General features: G+C 42.9%; 1 protein-coding gene across 1 annotated transcript; it reads right to left on the bottom strand.

Moving 5' to 3' along the window:
* Window positions 1-13,774: 13,774 nt before the first annotated feature.
* On the bottom strand, window positions 13,775-20,662 carry LOC116354801 (phospholipase A2 inhibitor and Ly6/PLAUR domain-containing protein-like). Its single transcript, XM_031796463.1, has 6 exons — window positions 20,422-20,662; window positions 19,778-19,915; window positions 19,509-19,604; window positions 15,904-16,056; window positions 15,694-15,804; window positions 13,775-15,495 (listed from the first exon to the last, which is right to left on the bottom strand). Exons 1-6 carry the CDS (start codon window positions 20,468-20,470, stop codon window positions 15,281-15,283), a joined length of 762 nt encoding a protein of 253 aa, XP_031652323.1. The 5' UTR covers window positions 20,471-20,662; the 3' UTR covers window positions 13,775-15,280.
* Window positions 20,663-20,926: the final 264 nt, after the last annotated feature.

The following is a 20,926-nucleotide window of genomic DNA, read 5'->3' as shown; positions in this document are numbered from 1 at the left end:
TCTCAGAGAGTGGGTTCTTTAATTCTGGAACAGACCAGATATACCTCTCAGAGAGTGGGCTCTTTAATTCTGGAACAGACTAGACATGCCTCTCAGAGAGTGGGTTCTTTAATTCTGGAACAGACCAGACATGCCTCTCAGAGAGTGGGAGACATGCCTCTCAGAGAGTGGGAGACATGCCTCACAGAGAGTGGGAGACATGCCTCACAGAGAGTGGGAGACATGCCTCACAGAGAGTGGGAGACATGCCTCACAGAGAGTGGGAGACATGCCTCTCAGAGAGTGGGTTCTTTAGCCCTAGGAGATGACTGAAAACCGTCCACTAGATGCAACAGTGAGCGCTATTACCATCAAGTAGGTTTGTTATTATGGATGTGGGTGGCTGATGAGTGTCAGCCGACTAAGAGGATCGCAGTCCCAGTGATAGGCAATCGTTTTTTAACTTGTTTTTTTTACCCAGGCCCCAAACTGTAACCCTTACCTTAACTATTCAGGAATTAATACCTATTTTATTTTATCTTTATTTAACTAGGCAAGTCAGTTAAGAACAAATTCTTATTTTCAATGACGGCCTAGGAACAGTGGGTTAACTGGTCTAGGAACAGTGGGTTAACTGCCTGTTCAGGGGCAGAACGACAGATTTGTACCTTGTCAGCTCGGGGGTTTGAACTTGCAACCTTCCAGTTACTAGTCCAACGCTCTAACCACTAGGCTACGCTGCCGCCCTAAACTAAATGCTTTAACCATTACCTTAACCATTCAGGGATTAATACCTAAACTAAATGCTTTAATCCTTTCCCAAAACCTTAACCCTTACCTTAACCATTTATGAATGAATGCCTAAACTTAACCTTTGACATTTGACCTTAATGTATCAATGTTAGATTCTGAATTGAGACTATGAGAGATTGTTGGGGTGCTTGTTTGCTTGCATGAGTGTGCTGCTGACATATATAAGTTCTGCAAAATGTTGACTGTCTGTAAAAAAATCAAAAATCAAAATCCCCAAGCTCTGTGTTTATTTATCTTTGGACATGATGATGATTCTAATTAGCTATGACTCACAACCAGATACTCTCTTTCTCATGGAATATACATGTGGTTGAACATTGATAACTGTTGTTGACAGTCATCACTGTGATTCATAGGTTGACATACTAGTTTGTTTGATCGGATTCCTCTTTGAGTTTCTGCCTAAAAAAGGAGTCGTTCCCTCCCATTGACTTCTCTGGAGGCTTTCTGGGGGCTCTAGTTCTAGGTTCTTGCAGAGCACTTTGTGGAACACGTCTTAGGAAAGATCTCTGTCCAAATCTTAAGTGGTTGTTTCACAGTTGCCTGAGAGAGGAGTATATCTTTAGTCCTCTCTCTGGTGTTCTGTCTCCATCTCCTTCTCTCTGAATCCTTCCCTCATTCGTTCATTCATTCACGCTCTCTTCTCTCGTTCTCGCTCTCTCTCTCGTTCTCTCTCTCATCTTCCTTCTTGTTCTCTTTCTCTCCCTCTTTGTCTCTCTGTAATAGAGATGTTGCTGTCAATCAGTATCTCCCTGAGAGAGAGAGAGAGAGAGAGAGAGAGAGAGAGAGAGAGAGAGAGAGAGAGAGAGAGAGAGAGACTTAAAGGTAGAGGACAGAATGTGGTAAACAGATTAGAGAGTGATTGATAAGACTGAACCATTGCCAGAAATAAATCACAGGACCAGAATACTATGCCCCCTTGTCCCATGTAAAACCACCGAAGCGAAAACTACAGCAATTTAGTTTTCTTTCCAATAGCACCTCCTGCAGAGAACCAATTATTTGAGATTCTTCCTGTGGAAACATTTTCCAAATTTGAAAAGGGGGTCAAACATGAAATATTCAAGCTCTCTGAATTGACATACGCGCTGGATTCCATTTTTACACCTTTCTGTTTTGTTTCATTCTTTTGAAAACACAGTTAAACTCTTCTTAAACAGAGTAACACAATTCTTCTCCAACTGCGTGTGTTTTTGGACAGAACTCCCAGTAATAGTAGTCCGTTGGGTCAAAAAAGGCTTTTAAATAGCTTCCTGGTATTTATTGGTATTTATAAAAAATATATATATTTAAAAAAACAGGGTGTATATATAAATAACATTAAAAGAAATGAGATTCATTAAAGTAGAATCCTTTAAGGGATGATTGTGTTGCTTTTCTTGACTGAGGAAATTCATACAGAACAAAGAAAAGAGGCACTGAAACAGGCGACGTGTGGATGACGTCGCTGAAACAGGCGACGTGTGGATGACGTCGTTGAAACAGGCGACGTGTGGATGACGTCGCTGAAACAGGCGACGTGTGGATGACGTCGTTGAAACAGGCGACGTGTGGATGACGTCGCTGAAACAGGCGACGTGTGGATGACGTCGTTGAAACAGGCGACGTGTGGATGACGTCGTTGAAACAGGCGACGTGTGGATGACGTCGCTGAAACAGGCGACGTGTGGATGACGTCGCTGAAACAGGCGACGTGTGGATGACGTCGCTGAAACAGGCGACGTGTGGATGACGTCGCTGAAACAGGCGACGTGTGGATGACGTCGCTGAAACAGGCGACGTGTGGATGACGTCGCTGAAACAGGCGACGTGTGGATGACGTCGTTGAAACAGGCGACGTGTGGATGACGTCGCTGAAACAGGCGACGTGTGGATGACGTCGTTGAAACAGGCGACGTGTGGATGACGTCGCTGAAACAGGCGACGTGTGGATGACGTCGCTGAAACAGGCGACGTGTGGATGACGTCGCTGAAACAGGCGACGTGTGGATGACGTCGTTGAAACAGGCGACGTGTGGATGACGTCGCTGAAACAGGCGACATGTGGATGACGTCGCTGAAACAGGCGACGTGTGGATGACGTCGCTGAAACAGGCGACGTGTGGATGACTTCGCTGAAACAGGCGACGTGTGGATGACGTCGCTGAAACAGGCGACGTGTGGATGACGTCGTTGAAACAGGCGACGTGTGGATGACGTCGCTGAAACAGGCGACGTGTGGATGACGTCGTTGAAACAGGCGACGTGTGGATGACGTCGCTGAAACAGGCGACGTGTGGATGACGTCGCTGAAACAGGCGACGTGTGGATGACGTCGCTGAAACAGGCGACGTGTGGATGACGTCGCTGAAACAGGCGACGTGTAGATGACTTCGCTGAAACAGGCGACGTGTGGATGACGTCGCTGAAACAGGCGACGTGTGGATGACGTCGCTGAAACAGGCGACGTGTGGATGACGTCGCTGAAACAGGCGACGTGTGGATGACTTCGCTGAAACAGGCAACGTGTGGATGACGTCGCTGAAACAGGCGACGTGTGGATGACGTCGCTGAAACAGGCAACGTGTGGATGACATCGCTGAAACAGGCGACGTGTGGATGACATCGCTGAAACAGGCGACGTGTGGATGACATCGCTGAAACAGGCGACGTGCGGACGACGTCGTTGAAACAGGCGACCTGTGGATGACATCGCTGAAACAGGCAACGTGTGGATGACATCATGTCAGGATAATCATGATTCTGGAGCATTAGGAGGTAACTACACTCACTGTTTACTTTGGGTTGGGTTGGACTTATTAAAATCCGAGCCTTGTGATATGTTCTCATTCGTATTAGATTCTGCTTTTTTAAACTGTTTTCATTACTCATTCTCTATTTTCAGAGGGAGTGAGGTTTTCAGTTCACCATTCTCATATTTCTCCTTTGATTGGAACCTATTGCCCGAAAGTGGTAAATGGCTGCTGTGTTACCGTAGGCAGGACTAGAAGTCAGCTGTGTTGTGACAGGGACTCACCCAGTGTCTACGCTAGCTACTGTTTGTGTTTTGTGTACAGTTGTCACGGGGCTAATGCACCCCGAGGAGATGGATAGCGCCAGGTGCACATGTGTGCTAATGAATCATTTTTGCTAATTAAAAAGGAGAGACGACATACAGCGATATGTAAACACAAAGATACACACACACACACACACAAACACACACACAAACACACACACACACGCACACACAAACACACACACACACACACAAACACACACACACACGCACACACAAACACACACACACACAAACACACACACACACACAAACACACACACACACAAACACACACACACACACGCACACACAAACACACACACACGCACACACAAACACACACACACACAAACACACACACACACGCACACACAAACACACACACACAAACACACACACACACACGCACAAACAAACACACACACACACACACACACACAGGACACAACACGCTCACACTCACTTACACACACCACATTGTGAGCTCAACAGATGGTCCATAAAATCCTTTTCTCATTTCCTCTTTTCTCTTCTGTCCTCTACCCCTCATTGATCCTGCATGAGAAAGTGATCCGTGTCCAGTTTCTCAACATAGAATAGGATCCTATTATTGGGCAGCTAGGACAGAATTTACATGTTAGTGTATTTCTGGGGGGGGGGACTCTCTGCTAGAATTTCAATGATCTTTAATTCTACTGTGTCTTCTTCCCTGTCTAGCATTCAGCGAGTGTCAGCGTTTGTTGTTTCCATCTGATGTTTGCTTTCTCTTGTCATGGTAATTGATTCCATTAAGCAGGGAGCGCAACAGGAATTCATTATGGTGATCGGGGGGGTGGGGGGGGCTGTAGTGGAGCGGGTTGAGATTACAGGGGAAAGAGGTAATGCCTCCGTTCACATTGACGGAGCTGTAGAGGAGCGAGTCGAGAGCTTCTAGTTCACATTGACGGAGCTGTAGTAGAGCGAGTCGAGAGCTCCTAGTTCACATTGACGGAGCTGTAGAGGAGCAGGTCGAGAGCTTCTAGTTCACATTGACGGAGCTGTAGTAGAGCGAGTCGAGAGCTCCTAGTTCACATTGACGGAGCTGTAGTGGAGCAGGTCGAGAGCTCCTAGTTCACATTGACGGGGCTGTAGAGGAGCAAGTCGAGAGCTCCTAGTTCACATTGACGGGGCTGTAGAGGAGCAGGTCGAGAGCTTCTAGTTCACATTGACGGGGGCTGTAGAGGAGCGAGTCGAGAGCTTCTAGTTCACATTGACGGAGCTGTAGTGGAGCAGGTCGAGAGCTTCTAGTTCACATTGACGGGGCTGTAGAGGAGCAAGTCGAGAGCTCCTAGTTCACATTGACGGGGGCTGTAGAGGAGCAAGTCGAGAGCTCCTAGTTCACATTGACGGGGGCTGTAGAGGAGCAAGTCGAGAGCTCCTAGTTCACATTGACGGGGCTGTAGAGGAGCAGGTCGAGAGCTTCTAGTTCACATTGACGGGGCTGTAGAGGAGCAGGTCGAGAGCTTCTAGTTCACATTGACGGGGCTGTAGAGGAGCAGGTCGAGAGCTTCTAGTTCACATTGACGGGGGCTGTAGAGGAGCAAGTCGAGAGCTCCTAGTTCACATTATTGATGGGGCTGTAGGGGGGGACTCTCTGCTAGAATTACAATGATCTTTAATTCTGCTGTGTCTTCTTCCCTGTCTAGCATTCAGCACTCTGTGCTCTTGAGTGTCAGCGTTTGTTGTTTCCATCTGATGTTTGCTTTCTCTTGTCATGGTAATTGATTCCATTAAGCAGGGAGCGCAACAGGAATTCATTATGGTGATCGGGGGGGTGGGGGGGGGCTGTAGTGGAGCGGGTTGAGATTACAGGGGAAAGAGGTAATGCCTCCGTTCACATTGACGGAGCTGTAGAGGAGCAGGTCGAGAGCTTCTAGTTCACATTGACGGGGCTGTAGGAGGAGCAGGTCGAGAGCTTCTAGTTCACATTGACGGGGCTGTAGGAGGAGCAGGTCAAGAGCTTCTAGTTCACATTGACGGGGCTGTAGGAGGAGCAGGTCGAGAGCATCTAGTTCACATTGACGGGGCTGTAGGAGGAGCAGGTCGAGAGCTTCTAGTTCACATTGACGGGGCTGTAGGAGGAGCAGGTCAAGAGCTTCTAGTTCACATTGACGGGGCTGTAGGAGGAGCAGGTCGAGAGCATCTAGTTCACATTGACGGGGCTGTAGGAGGAGCAGGTTGAGAGCTTCTAGTTCACATTGATGGGGCTGTAGGAGGAGCAGGTCAAGAGCTTCTAGTTCACATTGACGGGGCTGTAGGAGGAGCAGGTCGAGAGCTTCTAGTTCACATTGACGGGCCTGAAAATCCTACAATGTGATTTTCTGGATTTTTTTCCCTCATTTTTTCTGTCGTAGTTGAAGTGTACCTATGATGAAAATTACAGGCCTCTCTCATCTTTTTAAGTGGGAGAACTTGCACAATTGGTGGCTGACTAAATACTTTTTTGCCCCACTTTACACACTCACTAGACTATATATACACTCTCACTAGACTATATATACACACTATTTACACACTCACAAGACTATATATACACACTATATACACACTCACTAGACTATATATACACACTATATACACACTCACTAGACTATATATACACACTATATACACACTCACTAGACTATATATACACACTATATACACACTCACTAGACTATATATACACTCACTAGACTATATACACACTATATACACACTCAATAAACTATATATACACACCCACTAGACTATATATACACACTATATACACACCCACTAGACTATATATACACACTATATACACACTCACTAGACTATATATACACACTATATACACACTCACACACACTAAACTGACACTCTCACACAAACCCACACACATTCCACATTGGAATGTGTGTGGGTTTGATCTGGGACATTGATCTGGTACTGGTACTTCCTGTATATAGCAGCACATTGATCTGGTACTGGTACTTCCTGTATATAGCTCCACATTGATCTGGTACTGGTTCTCCCTGTATATAGCTCCACATTGATCTGGTACTTCCTGTATATAGCAGCACATTGATCTGGTACTGGTACTTCCTGTATATAGCTCCACATTGATCTGGTTCTCCCTGTATATAGCTCAACATTGATCTGGTACTGGTACTCCCTGTATATAGCTCCACATTGATCTGGTACTGGTACTTCCTGTATATAGCTCCACATTGATCTGGTACTGGTTCTCCCTGTATATAGCTCCACATTGATCTGGTACTTCCTGTATATAGCAGCACATTGATCTGGTACTGGTACTTCCTGTATATAGCTCCACATTGATCTGGTATTGGTACTCCCTGTATATAGCTCCACATTGGTCTGGTACAGGTACTTCCTGTATATAGCTCCACATTGATCTGGTACAGGTACTTCCTGTATATAGCTCCACATTGATCTGGTACTGGTACTCCCTGTATATAGCTCCACATTGGTCTGGTACTGGTACTCCCTGTATATAGCTCCACATTGATCTGGTACTGGTACTTCCTGTATATAGCTCCACATTGGTCTGGTACTTCCTGTATATAGCTCCACATTGATCTGGTACTGGTACTCCCTGTATATAGCTCCACATTGATCTGGTACTGGTACTTCCTGTATATAGCTCCACATTGGTCTGGTACTTCCTGTATATAGCTCCACATTGGTCTGGTACTTCCTGTATATAGCAGCACATTGATCTGGTACTGGTACTTCCTGTATATAGCTCCACATTGATCTGGTACTGGTACTTCCTGTATATAGCTCCACATTGATCTGGTTCTCCCTGTATATAGCTCCACATTGATCTGGTACTGGTACTCCCTGTATATAGCTCCACATTGATCTGGTACTGGTACTTCCTGTATATAGCTCCACATTGATCTGGTACTGGTTCTCCCTGTATATAGCTCCACATTGATCTGGTACTTCCTGTATATAGCTCCACATTGATCTGGTTCTCCCTGTATATAGCTCCACATTGGTCTGGTACTCCCTGTATATAGCTCCACATTGATCTGGTACAGGTACTCCCTGTATATAGCTCCACATTGATCTGGTACAGGTACTCCCTGTATATAGCTCCACATTGATCTGGTACTCCCTGTATATAGCTCCACATTGATCTGGTACAGGTACTCCCTGTATATAGCTCCACATTGATCTGGTACTGGTACTCCCTGTATATAGCTCCACATTGATCTGGTACTCCCTGTATATAGCAGCACACTGATCAATTATTGTGTATTGGATTCCTCATGTGTTGCTATTTTTTATTGTATTGATTTGATTGAACCTCAGTGTAAAACCAGCTCACAGGGTTGAACCACCAGACCAACAGCCCCCTCTAGTGTCAGCTCTCATCTAGGAAAGTCTGTGTGTTATAAAAAAATATATAATCATTTGTTTTGTGTTTATTCATTTTTCACACATGTACAAGTGTGTATGCATTCACATGTGTTAATTAGAAATGTTTAAAAAAATATGTTTTATATCCCAACTCTCTGAAACCCCCTCAGAGAGAGGGGTCATGGGGAAATTAGGGTCAAGTGCTTTGCTCAAGGGCACATCGACATTTTTTTTTTAGCTTGTCGACTCAGGGATTCTGAGTTACTGGCCCAACACTCTAATCGTTAGGCTATGCGTGTGTGTCCTTCTCCCGCAGTTAACCAGGAAGCAGACAGGTGCTGATGCGTCATTTTGACTGCGACCTTGGAGTTTGACCTTTGCACCACACTTCAGGTGTCCACATACGTATGTTCAGGTTGCTTCCAGCAGAACTCGGCTAGGTCAAACAAACGTCTGTGATTGCATATTCCCCAAAGATATTCGCTTGAAAAATTTGAACAAATTACTGTTGTTTTTCCTTCTTGAGATACCGTAGCAACAACCTACCCAGAAACACTTCCTCAAAATAGGCTGAATTAAGATAAAGATCAATTAAGAAAACAGTCATTCATTTGGACGTTTATGCCGAGGAGGTATTAGTTACGCAATTTCACGTTAAACTAAGATGTTTGGTGCAGTATTTCTGAAGTGGAAAAATGTGCATGAAAACTAGTCGTCTCCCTTTGAATGACAACAAACACTTAATTGTAGAATTGTGTCCATAGTTCCAACTGCTACTAGGAATCTAGGAATAGTAGTGTTGACCAATCGCTGACGAAGAGGCGTAGACTTCGGGTACTGTACTTCGACTTGTCTTTAAAAAAAAATTAAAAGTGTCCGCGAACAGTAGAAAAAAACTGTCGAAGACCGAAATGAACAATAAACTCAAAACATATTGTAATCTGACAGCTACAGAGCACATAGACACACACTTACAGCTACAGAGCACATAGACACACACTTACAGCTACAGAGCACATAGACACACACTTACAGCTACAGAGCACATAGACACACACTTACAGCTACAGAGCACATAGACACACACTTACAGCTACAGAGCACATAGACACACACTTACAGCTACAGAGCACATAGACACACACTTACAGCTACAGAGCACATAGACACACACTTACAGCTACAGAGCATATAGACACACACGTACAGCTACAGAGCACATAGACACACACACTTACAGCTACAGAGCACATAGACACACACACTTACAGCTACAGAGCACACAGACACACACTCACGGACACTGAGCACACAGATACACACACTCACGCACACACTCACAGACAATGAGCACACACTCACGCACACAGACACACACACTTACAGACTCACAGACAATGAGCACACACACCACACACTCACAGACAATGAGCACACACACCACACACTCACGCACACAGACACACACACTTACAGACTCACAGACACTGAGCACACAGACACACACTCACAGACACTGAGCACACAGACACCCATGTTCTATATGGATCATTAGTTTTTCAACAGGACAACGACCCAAAACACACCTCCAGGCTGTATAAGGACTATTTGACCAAGGAGAGTGATGGAGTGCTGCATCAGATGACCTGGCCTCCACAATCACCGATCTCAACCCAATTGAGATGGTTTGAGATTACTTGGACTGCAGAGTAAAGGAAAAGTAGCCAACAAGTGCTCAGCATATGTGGGAAATCCTTCAAGACTGTTGGAAAAGCATTCCAGGTGAAGCTGGTTGAGAGAATGCCAAGAGTGTGCAAAGCTGTCATCAAGGCAAAGGGTGGCTACTTTGATTAATCTAAAATCTAAAATATATTTTGATTTGTTTAACATTTTTTGGGGTTACTACATAATTCCATGTGTGTTATTTCAAAGTTTTGATGTCTTCAATATCTTTCTACAATGTGCACTGTATTCTACAACCCTTGAATGAGTATTTGTCCAAACTTTTAACTTGTACTGTATAAAATGGGTAAAACAGTGTTTAAACATTATTAAAGGGACCAGTGTTCCATTATTAAAGTGACCAGTGTTCCATTATTAAAGTGATCAGTGTTCCATTATTAAAGTGATCAGTGTTCCATTATTAAAGTGACCAGTGTTCCATTATTAAAGGGACCAGTGTTCCATTATTAAAGTGACCAGTGTTCCATTATTAAAGTGACCAGTGTTCCATTATTAAAGGGACCAGTGTTCCATTATTAAAGGGACCAGTGATCCATTATTAAAGTGACCAGTGTTCCATTATTAAAGTGACCAGTGTTCCATTATTAAAGGGACCAGTGATCCATTATTAAAGTGACCAGTGTTCCATTATTAAAGTGACCAGTGTTCCATTATTAAAGTGACCAGTGATCCATTATTAAAGTGACCAGTGTTCCATTATTAAAGTGATCAGTGTTCCATTATTAAAGTGACCAGTGATCCATTATTAAAGTGACCAGTGTTCCATTATTAAAGTGACCAGTGTTCCATTATTAAAGTGACCAGTGATCCATTATTAAAGTGACCAGTGTTCCATTATTAAAGTGATCAGTGTTCCATTATTAAAGTGACCAGTGATCCATTATTAAAGTGACCAGTGTTCCATTATTAAAGTGACCAGTGTTCCATTATTAAAGTGACCAGTGTTCCATTATTAAAGTGACCAGTGATCCATTATTAAAGGGACCAGTGATCCATTATTAAAGTGATCAGTGTTCCATTATTAAAGTGACCAGTGTTCCATTATTAAAGTGATCAGTGTTCCATTATTAAAGGGACCAGTGTTCCATTATTAAAGTGACCAGTGTTCCATTATTAAAGTGATCAGTGTTCCATTATTAAAGGGACCAGTGTTCCATTATTAAAGTGACCAGTGTTCCATTATTAAAGTGACCAGTGTTCCATTATTAAAGTGACCAGTGTTCCATTATTAAAGTGAATAGTGTTCCATTATTAAAGTGACTAGTGTTCCATTATTAAAGTGACCAGTGTTCCATTATTAAAGTGACCAGTGTTCCGTTATCAAAGTGACCAGTGTTCCATGTATATAGCGCATTAGCCTCTAGGGTGCAGGGTTGAGTAGCCGGGTGGTAGCTGGCTAATGACAGTGACTAAATTCAGGGCAGGGTACTGGGTGGAGGCCGGCTAGTAATATCTATTTTAATAGTCTGATGGCCTTGAGATAGAAACTGTTTTTCAGTCTCTCGGTCCCAGCTTTGATGCACCTGTACTGACCTCGCCTTCTGGATGATAGTGAGGTGAACAGGCTGTGGCTCGGGTGGCTGAGGTCCTTGATGATCTTGGCCTTCCTGTGACATCGTGTGCTATAGATGTCCTGGAGGGCAGGCAGTGTGCCCCCGGTGATGCGTTGGGGCAGACCGCACCACCCTCTGGAGAGGGTTACGGACGGTGCAGTTGCCGTACCAGGCGTGTCATACAGCCCGACAGGATGCTCTCAATGGTGCATCTGTAAAAGGGTGTAAGGGTCTTAGGGGCCAAGCTGACTTTCTTCAGCCCCCTGAGGTTGAAGAGATGCTGTTGAGCCTTATTCACCACACTGTCTATATGGACCATTTCAGATTGTCAGTGATGTGAACATTGTTTTTGTGTTTTCATTATGAGTGTTTTGTTGTTTTTGCATTATTACAAACAGCTGGAAAATAACTGTTGGATATCAGAGCAGCAGTAACTCACAAGCATTTCCATTAGAAATGCGACTTTCCTGAATTTGATCCTGTGTTTGTCCCCCTTAAGGTGATTTAACTTATCCCAGAGGCTGCTCCAAGAGGTATTCGGAGTGGACTTTTAGTCCGACTCAGGAGGCGTGCACCCCCTTAAGGTGATTTAACTTATCCCAGAGGCTGCTCCAAGAGGTATTCGGAGTGGACTTTTAGTCCGACTCAGGAGGCGTGCACCCCCTTAAGGTGATTTAACTTATCCCAGAGGCTGCTCCAAGAGGTATTCGGAGTGGACTTTTAGTCCGACTCAGGAGGCGTGCACCCCCTTAAGGCGATTTAACTTATCCCAGAGGCTGCTCCAAGAGGTATTCGGAGTGGACTTTTAGTCCGACTCAGGAGGCGTGCACCCCCTTAAGGTGATTTAACTTATCCCAGAGGCTGCTCCAAGAGGTATTCGGAGTGGACTTTTAGTCCGACTCAGGAGGCGTGCACCCCCTTAAGGTGATTTAACTTATCCCAGAGGCTGCTCCAAGAGGTATTCGGAGTGGACTTTTAGTCCGACTCAGGAGGCGTGCACCCCCTTAAGGCGATTTAACTTATCCCAGAGGCTGCTCCAAGAGGTATTCGGAGTGGACTTTTAGTCCGACTCAGGAGGCGTGCACCCCCTTAAGGTGATTTAACTTATCCCAGAGGCTGCTCCAAGAGGTATTCGGAGTGGACTTTTAGTCCGACTCAGGACGCGTGCACACCATCCACTGCTTCAGAGTATATTACTCGCTAATGTTCAGTCTCTGGACGAGCTCAGGGCGAGGATCTCCTTCCAGAGAGACATCAGGGACAATAACATACTCTGTTTCACAGAATCCTGGCTCTCTCCGGATATACTGTCACCGTCCATACAGACAGCTGAGGTTCTCAGAGTGCTTTATCTTTAATGAGCACACCCTGGCTGGCCTGCGTTAGCAACCCGTCACTCCTCATAGAGAGAGAGACAGGAGTGTAGAGCTGTCATCCCCTACTTAAGGGTGGTATTAAGGATGGCACCTCTGAGCTCTCGGTTTCATCTTGATATTATTCTGGAATAGATGAGAGGTGGAGTGGAGGAGGCTGGGTTTATGCAATCTCACTTCAAAGCTCAAATGAGCAAGACACACACACACATATAGTCTTGCGCAGCCAACCTTGTGGGGACATACAATTCAGTCCCATTCAAAATCCTATTTTCCCTAACCCCTTACCCTAAACCTTACCCTAGCTCCTAACCCTAAAACTAATTCTAACCTTAACCCTAAACCCCTATAATTAGCATTTGAGATTGTAGGAACCAATAAAATGTCCCCAGTTTGTCAAATTCTGGTTTGTTTACTATTCTTGTGGGGACTTCTGGTCCTCACAAGTATAGTTAAACACGTCCACAGTCAAGTGTTTGTGTGTGTGTGTGTGTGTGTGTGATGAGTGTTTGTGTGTGTGTGTGTGTGATGAGTGTTTGTGTTTGTGTGTGTGTGATGTGATGTGTGTGTGTGTGTGTGTGTGTGTGTGTGTGTGTTTGTGTGTGTGTGTGTTATGTGTGTGTGTGTGTGTGTGTGTGTGTGTGTGTGTGTGTGTGTGTGTGTGTGTGTGTGTGTGTGTGTGTGTGTGTGTGTGTGTGTGTGTATGCCACATCATAATCAAATCATAGCTGTGTCAGTGATGGCGGAAATGTGGTCCTCTTTTACTGTTAAAATTGAAATAGGTTTTTGTGGGATGTAGTATCAAGTCTATGTTGTGTGATGTTGATGGGAGTAATTATCAAATCTTAACACGATACACAACAGAGGAAAAAGACAGAAAGTAAGTAGTATGAATGTTTATTATTATTTATTAACATGTTTGATTAACTGCCAGTGTTGATGTACATTTGTTAATTCATCAATCAATAAATCAATCAATAAAATGTAAGTCCCTTTTACATCAACAGTTGTCACAAAGAGCTTTACAGTAGCCTGGCCTACACCACAAAGAGCTTTACAGTAACCTGTCCTAAACCACAAAGAGCTTTACAGTAACCTGGCCTAAACCACAAAGAGCTTTACAGTAACCTGGCCTAAACCACAAAGAGCTTTACAGTAACCTGGCCTACACCACAAAGAGCTTTACAGTAACCTGGCCTAAACCACAAAGAGCTTTACAGTAACCTGGCCTAGACCACAAAGAGCTTTACAGTAACCTGGCCTAGACCAAAAAGAGCTTTACAGTAACCTGGCCTAAACCACAAAGAGCTTTACAGGAACCTGGCCTACACCACAAAGAGCTTTACAGTAACCTGGCCTAAACCACAAAGAGCTTTACAGGAACCTGGCCTACACCACAAATAGCTTTACATGAACCTGGCCTAAACCACAAAGAGCTTTACAGGAACCTGGCCTACACCACAAAGAGCTTTGCAGGAACCTGGCCTAGACCACAAAGAGCTTTGCAGAAACCTGGCCTAGACCACAAAGAGCTTTACAGTAGCCTGGCCTAGGCCACAAAGAGCTTTACAGTAGCCTGGCCTACACCACAAAGAGCTTTGCAGAAACCTGGCATAGACCACCAAGAGCTTTACAGTAACCCGGCTTAGACCACCAAGAGCTTTACAGTAACCCGGCTTAGACCACCAAGAGCTTTACAGTAACCCGGCTTAGACCACCAAGAGCTTTACAGTAACCCGGCTTAGACCACCAAGAGCTTTACAGTAACCCGGCTTAGACCACCAAGAGCTTTACAGTAACCCGGCTTAGACCACCAAGAGCTTTACAGTAACCCGGCTTAGACCACCAAGAGCTTTACAGTAACCCGGCTTAGACCACCAAGAGCTTTACAGTAACCCGGCTTAGACCACCAAGAGCTTTACAGTAACCCGGCTTAGACCACCAAGAGCTTTACAGTAACCCGGCTTAGACCACCAAGAGCTTTACAGTAACCCGGCTTAGACCACCAAGAGCTTTACAGTAACCCGGCTTAGACCACCAAGAGCTTTACAGTAACCTAAAAGGCTAGATTAAAAGAAAAGAAAGTTAGAGTACCCATAATTTCATCACTCAACACAACCTCCAAGTTTAATAAATGAAATGCATCATTTCAGAAGAGTTTCTGTCCAACACCATCAAGTAGTCTTTTGTTGGTCAGAATTGTTATAATCAGCAGCCTTCTGATGAGCAACAAGCAACAGATCCCACAGTACTCTAGTGGGTCAGGGAGTGACAAGGTTGTTACACTTTGGACAACACAGAGTGTGATAGCCCCAGAAGTAGATGCCCACATAACTAATCAGCATTAGAAAAATATGCAAATCCTCAAGAAACCCCAATCAAGATATTCATTGATCGACTGATTGTAGAAGTGTGGTGGTTGTTATCCCAACTAGCAGAGCGAGGACTGTAAGTGCTACAGGCTGAGCGGAATTCATAGCCCTGTTTCTGTTGCAGAGACTTCCCTCACAGCAGGACACAGAACCAGAGTCAGAACCGGAACCACACATACTCCTGGAGACACAGCCTCGAAGAGTCACAGACCGACCATTACTTGCTGTCACTACAGAGAAAATATTACATTAGATTACATTATTACATTATTACATTATTCAAAAATATATTGTCAAAAACAATACAATATGAATGAAATTTACAGAGATAATTCAAATAAACCTAACATTTCTTATAACTGTATTCATTACACAAGGACAAAGTATAGCATGAACACAACCAAACACATTAATTGTATGTACTGTACCTGTGTCATTAAGACAGTGATCCTGAACTCCCTGGCAGGTCACAGCCTGATTACAAACCTCATCTTCTGGATCAGTGCAAGAAAAACACTGAAGTCCATTGTGGGGGTCGTCTGGAGAAACAACAGGACAACTCATGTAAGGATCAGACAACAAAAGATAATCTAATTCAACAAAGAACAATGGAGTTCAAAGTTAGGAAGAATATTTACCAGAGAAAGTGTCACTGTTGCAGCCAGATGAGTTGCAGCACGAAGAAGTGAATTGATGGAAACCGATATTCAAAGACATTTTGGGGCTTGACTGACAAAAATGGTCATCCATGCATCCCTTCACGATCCTCTCATTGATACTTGAGTTTGAAACTGAAAGGTAAAAGATAAAAAATAAAATGATTCATAACAATGGTAAGATAGTACTAGAGAAGGTATACTCAGTGCTGGATGAGACAATGCCAAGTGTGTGCAAAGCTGTCATCAAGGCAAAGGGTGGCTACTTTGAAGAATCTCAAATATACAACATATTTGGATTTGTTTAACACTTGTTTGGTTACTACATGATTCCATATGTGTTATTTCATAGTTTTGTTGTCTTCACTATTATTCTACGCTTGAATGAGTAGCTGTGTCCAAACTTTTGACTAGTACTGTAAGTGTTCACACACACTGAGTCCATACTGTGTAGAAGGACCTTTGGCAGCGATTAGAGCTGTGAGTATTTCTGGGTAAGTCTCTAAGAGCTTTCCACACCTGGATTGTGCAACATCTGACCATTATGTTTTTCAAAATTCTTCAAGTTCTGTCAAATTGGTTGTTGATAACCATTTTCAGGTCTTGCTGTAGATTTTCAAGTGGATTTAAGTCAAAACTGGCCACTCAGGAACATTGGTAAGCAACTCCAGTGTAGATGTGGCCTTGTGTTCTAGGTTATTGTCCTGCTGAAAGGTGAATTCATCTCCCAGTGTCTGGTGGAAAGCAGACTGAACCAGGTTTTGCTCTAGGATTTTGCCTGTGCTTATCCTGAAAAACTCCCCAGTCCTTAACAATTACAAGTGTCATGACTGGTCTGTTGGGGTCAGGTTACCGTGGAACATAATCCTACAGAGATGTCTCTCACACCCACCAGCAGGGGAGAGATCGAGAGGTATGGAAGTGGGAGGTTTGATGACATCCATTGTAAATCTTACGGCAGCAGACAAAATCCCTTTTATCCTCTCAGTATGGAGGGATGGACTGACTAATGGGCCCACGGAGAATATACCTCTGAACAGTAACATGCAATTAATGGACTTATTTTTCGTCAGCCAAAACGATAGTAATGATGATAGATGGAATATGAAAATGAATGTTGTTTTTGTTATGTTATAAAAAGATAAATGACAACATTATAACAAAAACATTGTAACTTGAAGAGTTTTCACAAGATATACCTGATGTTTGCTTAGTGTACGCTGTGTGGGAAATGTCCAGATCAAAGAGAATGTTTTTGTGAAGATAAAATGTGAAGTTAGTTGTCTAAATTGGATCTGAGTAAAGTCCAGACCTTGCGTCGTAACTCGTTACGCCCAGAGAACTGCCCCGAAGGTACCATTACTATCTACTGGACACCATTACTATCTACTGGACACCATTACTATCTACTGGACACCATTACTATCTACTGGACACCATTACTATCTACTGGACACCATTGCTATCTACTGGACACCATTACTATCTACTGGACACCATTACTATCTACTGGACACCATTACTATCTACTGGACACCACTACTATCTACTGGACACCATTACTATCTACTGGACACCATTACTATCTACTGGACACCACTACTATCTACTGGATACCATTACTATCTACTGGACACCATTACTATCTACTGGACACCACTACTATCTACTGGACACCATTACTATCTACTGGACACCATTACTATCTACTGGACACCATTACTATCTACTGGACACCATTACTATCTACTGGACACCATTACTATCTACTGGACACCATTACTATCTACTGGACACCACTACTATCTACTGGACACCGCTACTATCTACTGGACACCACTACTATCTACTGGATACCACTACTATCTACTGGACACCATTACTATCTACTGGACACCATTACTATCTACTAGACACCATTACTATCTACTGGACACCATTACTATCTACCAAGGGTATAAAACACGTGAGTTAAGAACTAGGTGACAGCCAAGGTGTGAGTCATCAGCAACCCCAAAACGTAACACGAGGTTGAAGAAGACAAAGGAACCTTTTAAAAACCTGTGCTATGGATGAGTCTAAGAGGGTGAATTCAAGCAGGACCACCCGGTTATTATCTCCAAGGAATCGTGTGTCTACACTACTTTCATTCCCACGTTGGAGCCCTGAGCTACACGGCTGGCTGGCTGTCCACAGAAGACCCCTTTCAGAACCAGGGGCGAGGAAACAGACCACTAAGAGAAAGGACACTGACATCGTGAGGACAAACAGAGAGTTACACCCGGTAACCGAAGACGTGCAGTCATCAGAGAAGCCAGAACCCGGTCCATCAGAGACCTTCAACACGTAATCACATCATTATATTCTGACCCATACGAGCAGCAGTTCGGGGCAAGGTTAGGGTTAAAATAAGCATAGTTGACAAATGCACCCACGTGTGCTTTTCTCTCATGCTTCTCTCTCTCTCTTGAAATCCCCATTTTGTGTAAAACGTGTCATATTGTGTTGGCCCGCTAGGGACCCGTGTGTGTGTGTATCTTATATTATCATTTCAGCTTGTTAGTAAATAAGTAATCAACTCAATTTGTGTGGTACGGCCTTATTTAGTGGGACTTGGGTTTGTGCAGATTCCAGGATTATGTGACATTTAGAATGAGACTAAAGAGGAAATTAATTAATTGGTGACTGTTGTGAAATCGATATTCTGATATTCTTTGAGTTAATTTGGAAAATAGAAACTCAATAAAGCCAAACTTTCCCATGGTGCCCTGGTTAATGAGTTAATAATTGCCTGATTCATTTAATCACGTAATTATAAACCGTTAATCATTCGATGAGCAGCAGTCGTCACATTAATCAATACAACGTTACGACACAAGCATACCCATAACATGATGCAGCCACCACTATGCTTGAAAATATGAAAGTGATATTCAGTAATATGTTGTATTAGATTTGCCCCAAATATTTAACTTTGTATGCAGGACAAAAAGTGAATTGCTTTGTACATTTTTTTACAGTATTTCTTTAGTGGCATGTTGCAAATAGGTTTTGGATAATTTTTTTATTCTGTACAGACTTCCTTCTTTTTACTCTGTCAATTAGCAACTTCAATGTTGTTGATCCATCCTCTGTTTTCTCCTATCACAGCCATCAAACTCTGTAACTGTTTGAAAGTCACTATTGGCCTCATGGTGAAATCCCTGAGCAGTTTCCTTCCTCTACGGCAACTGAGTTAGGAAGGACACCTGTACCTTTGTAGTGACTGGGTGTATTGATACACCATCCAAAGTGTAATTAATTACTTCACCATGCTCAAAGGAATATTCATTGTCTGCTGTTTTACCCATCTACTAATAGATGCTCTTCTTAGTGAGGCATTAGAAAACCTCCCTGATAACTGTTGTTGAAAAAAACTCAACATTGAATCCATTTTAAATTCAGGCTGTAACACATCAAAATGTGGAAAAAGTCAAGGGGTAATGAATAGTTTCTGAAGGTACTAACTCACTTATTATAATAATTAATGAAAACATAATCAATGAAAACAATTCCAGTCACATATTTTTGGGGGAGTTTTAACTTACCAACATTGGGGTTGGTTGCTGTACGGTCTTTTCCCCAGCGGATATCAATGTCAACGTCCCAAATGCTAAAATGGATGCGTCCTCTGTCATTAACAACTACAATGTCAAAAGTCAAACAAAGGGAATATTTTAAAACATATGACAAGTTAATTATTACGACTTACTATGTCCATTCAAATGTACAATGTAAATTATTCACGCAAGTAGTCAAACTGCAGAGTCTCAAGAGGTTTTCTCTGGCGTAGATACAATGATATGTTTAATCTTACCGGAGGATTGCAGAGAGCTGCTGGAGTTTGTGGAACACACCTCTCCATCACTGCAGGTCTCCAGGGTTTGTTCTAAGCAGCGGGTGTCTGCTGGATCTTTACAGGTGAAACACTGCAGAGCGGCTGAACAAGAGACGGCTACAAGAAACATTCATGTACAGTCACCAGACCTGGGTTCAAATCATATTTAAATTATTTTAAATTGCTTTCACAATTCACATACATTTCAATTTAAAATATTTGGATATGATTATTTCGAATATACAAGTGAAACGTATCGGCATGTATTACAAAATACTCAAATATACAAATATTTAAAAGACTGTAAATATTTCAATATACTTGAACCCAGGTCTGTTTGGTCCTGGTGTTATTTGAGATCACATATTTGGAAACAAAAATTTGAGAATTGTTTCAAATAGTAGGATATTTTTAGGAAATTTTTTGAATATACTTTCAAATACTTCTAATTTATGAAGTTTATTCGGCACCAATATTATTTGAAAATACTCAAATATACAAGAATATAACAATTTAAATAACAAATACTTAATTACACAGGTATTTGAACCTAAGTCTGAAAGTAACACAAGTGTCTTATTACAACATATAACTAACCAAATGAAAGATGTAGAATATATTACCAATGCAGAGCAGCATACAAGCCAGTAAGAGAATGATGGTGTGTTTCATTCTGAGCTGAAGCAATGATTACCAGTACAACTAATGCCTGTTTCCAGGACCTTATATAATGTGTAGTCACAAAAGAGTAAAAGACAAAATGGAAAACAATAAGAATGATGTGTCACTCAATCTTTGTTTGTTCCTGGGGCATTGCAACCACAATCTACCGGAATATTTACCACACAGACATTGTCACCATGTTCAAATCTACCTAACTCTTCGCTCCCACCCTTACTCCTACCAGTATATCACATTCACATTTCCTTCAGGCTCAAACGAAGACAATTGAGAAATATAATACTGCACAGAACAAAAGCAGGATATTGTATGTCATGTTACCGTTGCATGCCTTAACATGTTCCCAGTATATTCAATTGCTGAAATATTCTGTGTTTGTGCATGAGTATCAGTATGTGTTTTGAGTCATTATTCAGGCATACAATGTGTTTTTAATCCTCTCCATAC

This window comes from Oncorhynchus kisutch, linkage group LG18, assembly GCF_002021735.2.
Source record: "Oncorhynchus kisutch isolate 150728-3 linkage group LG18, Okis_V2, whole genome shotgun sequence".
Taxonomy (NCBI): domain Eukaryota; kingdom Metazoa; phylum Chordata; class Actinopteri; order Salmoniformes; family Salmonidae; genus Oncorhynchus; species Oncorhynchus kisutch.
Note: the sequence above shows the minus strand (reverse complement) of the source record. Positions and strands in the feature narration are given on the sequence as shown.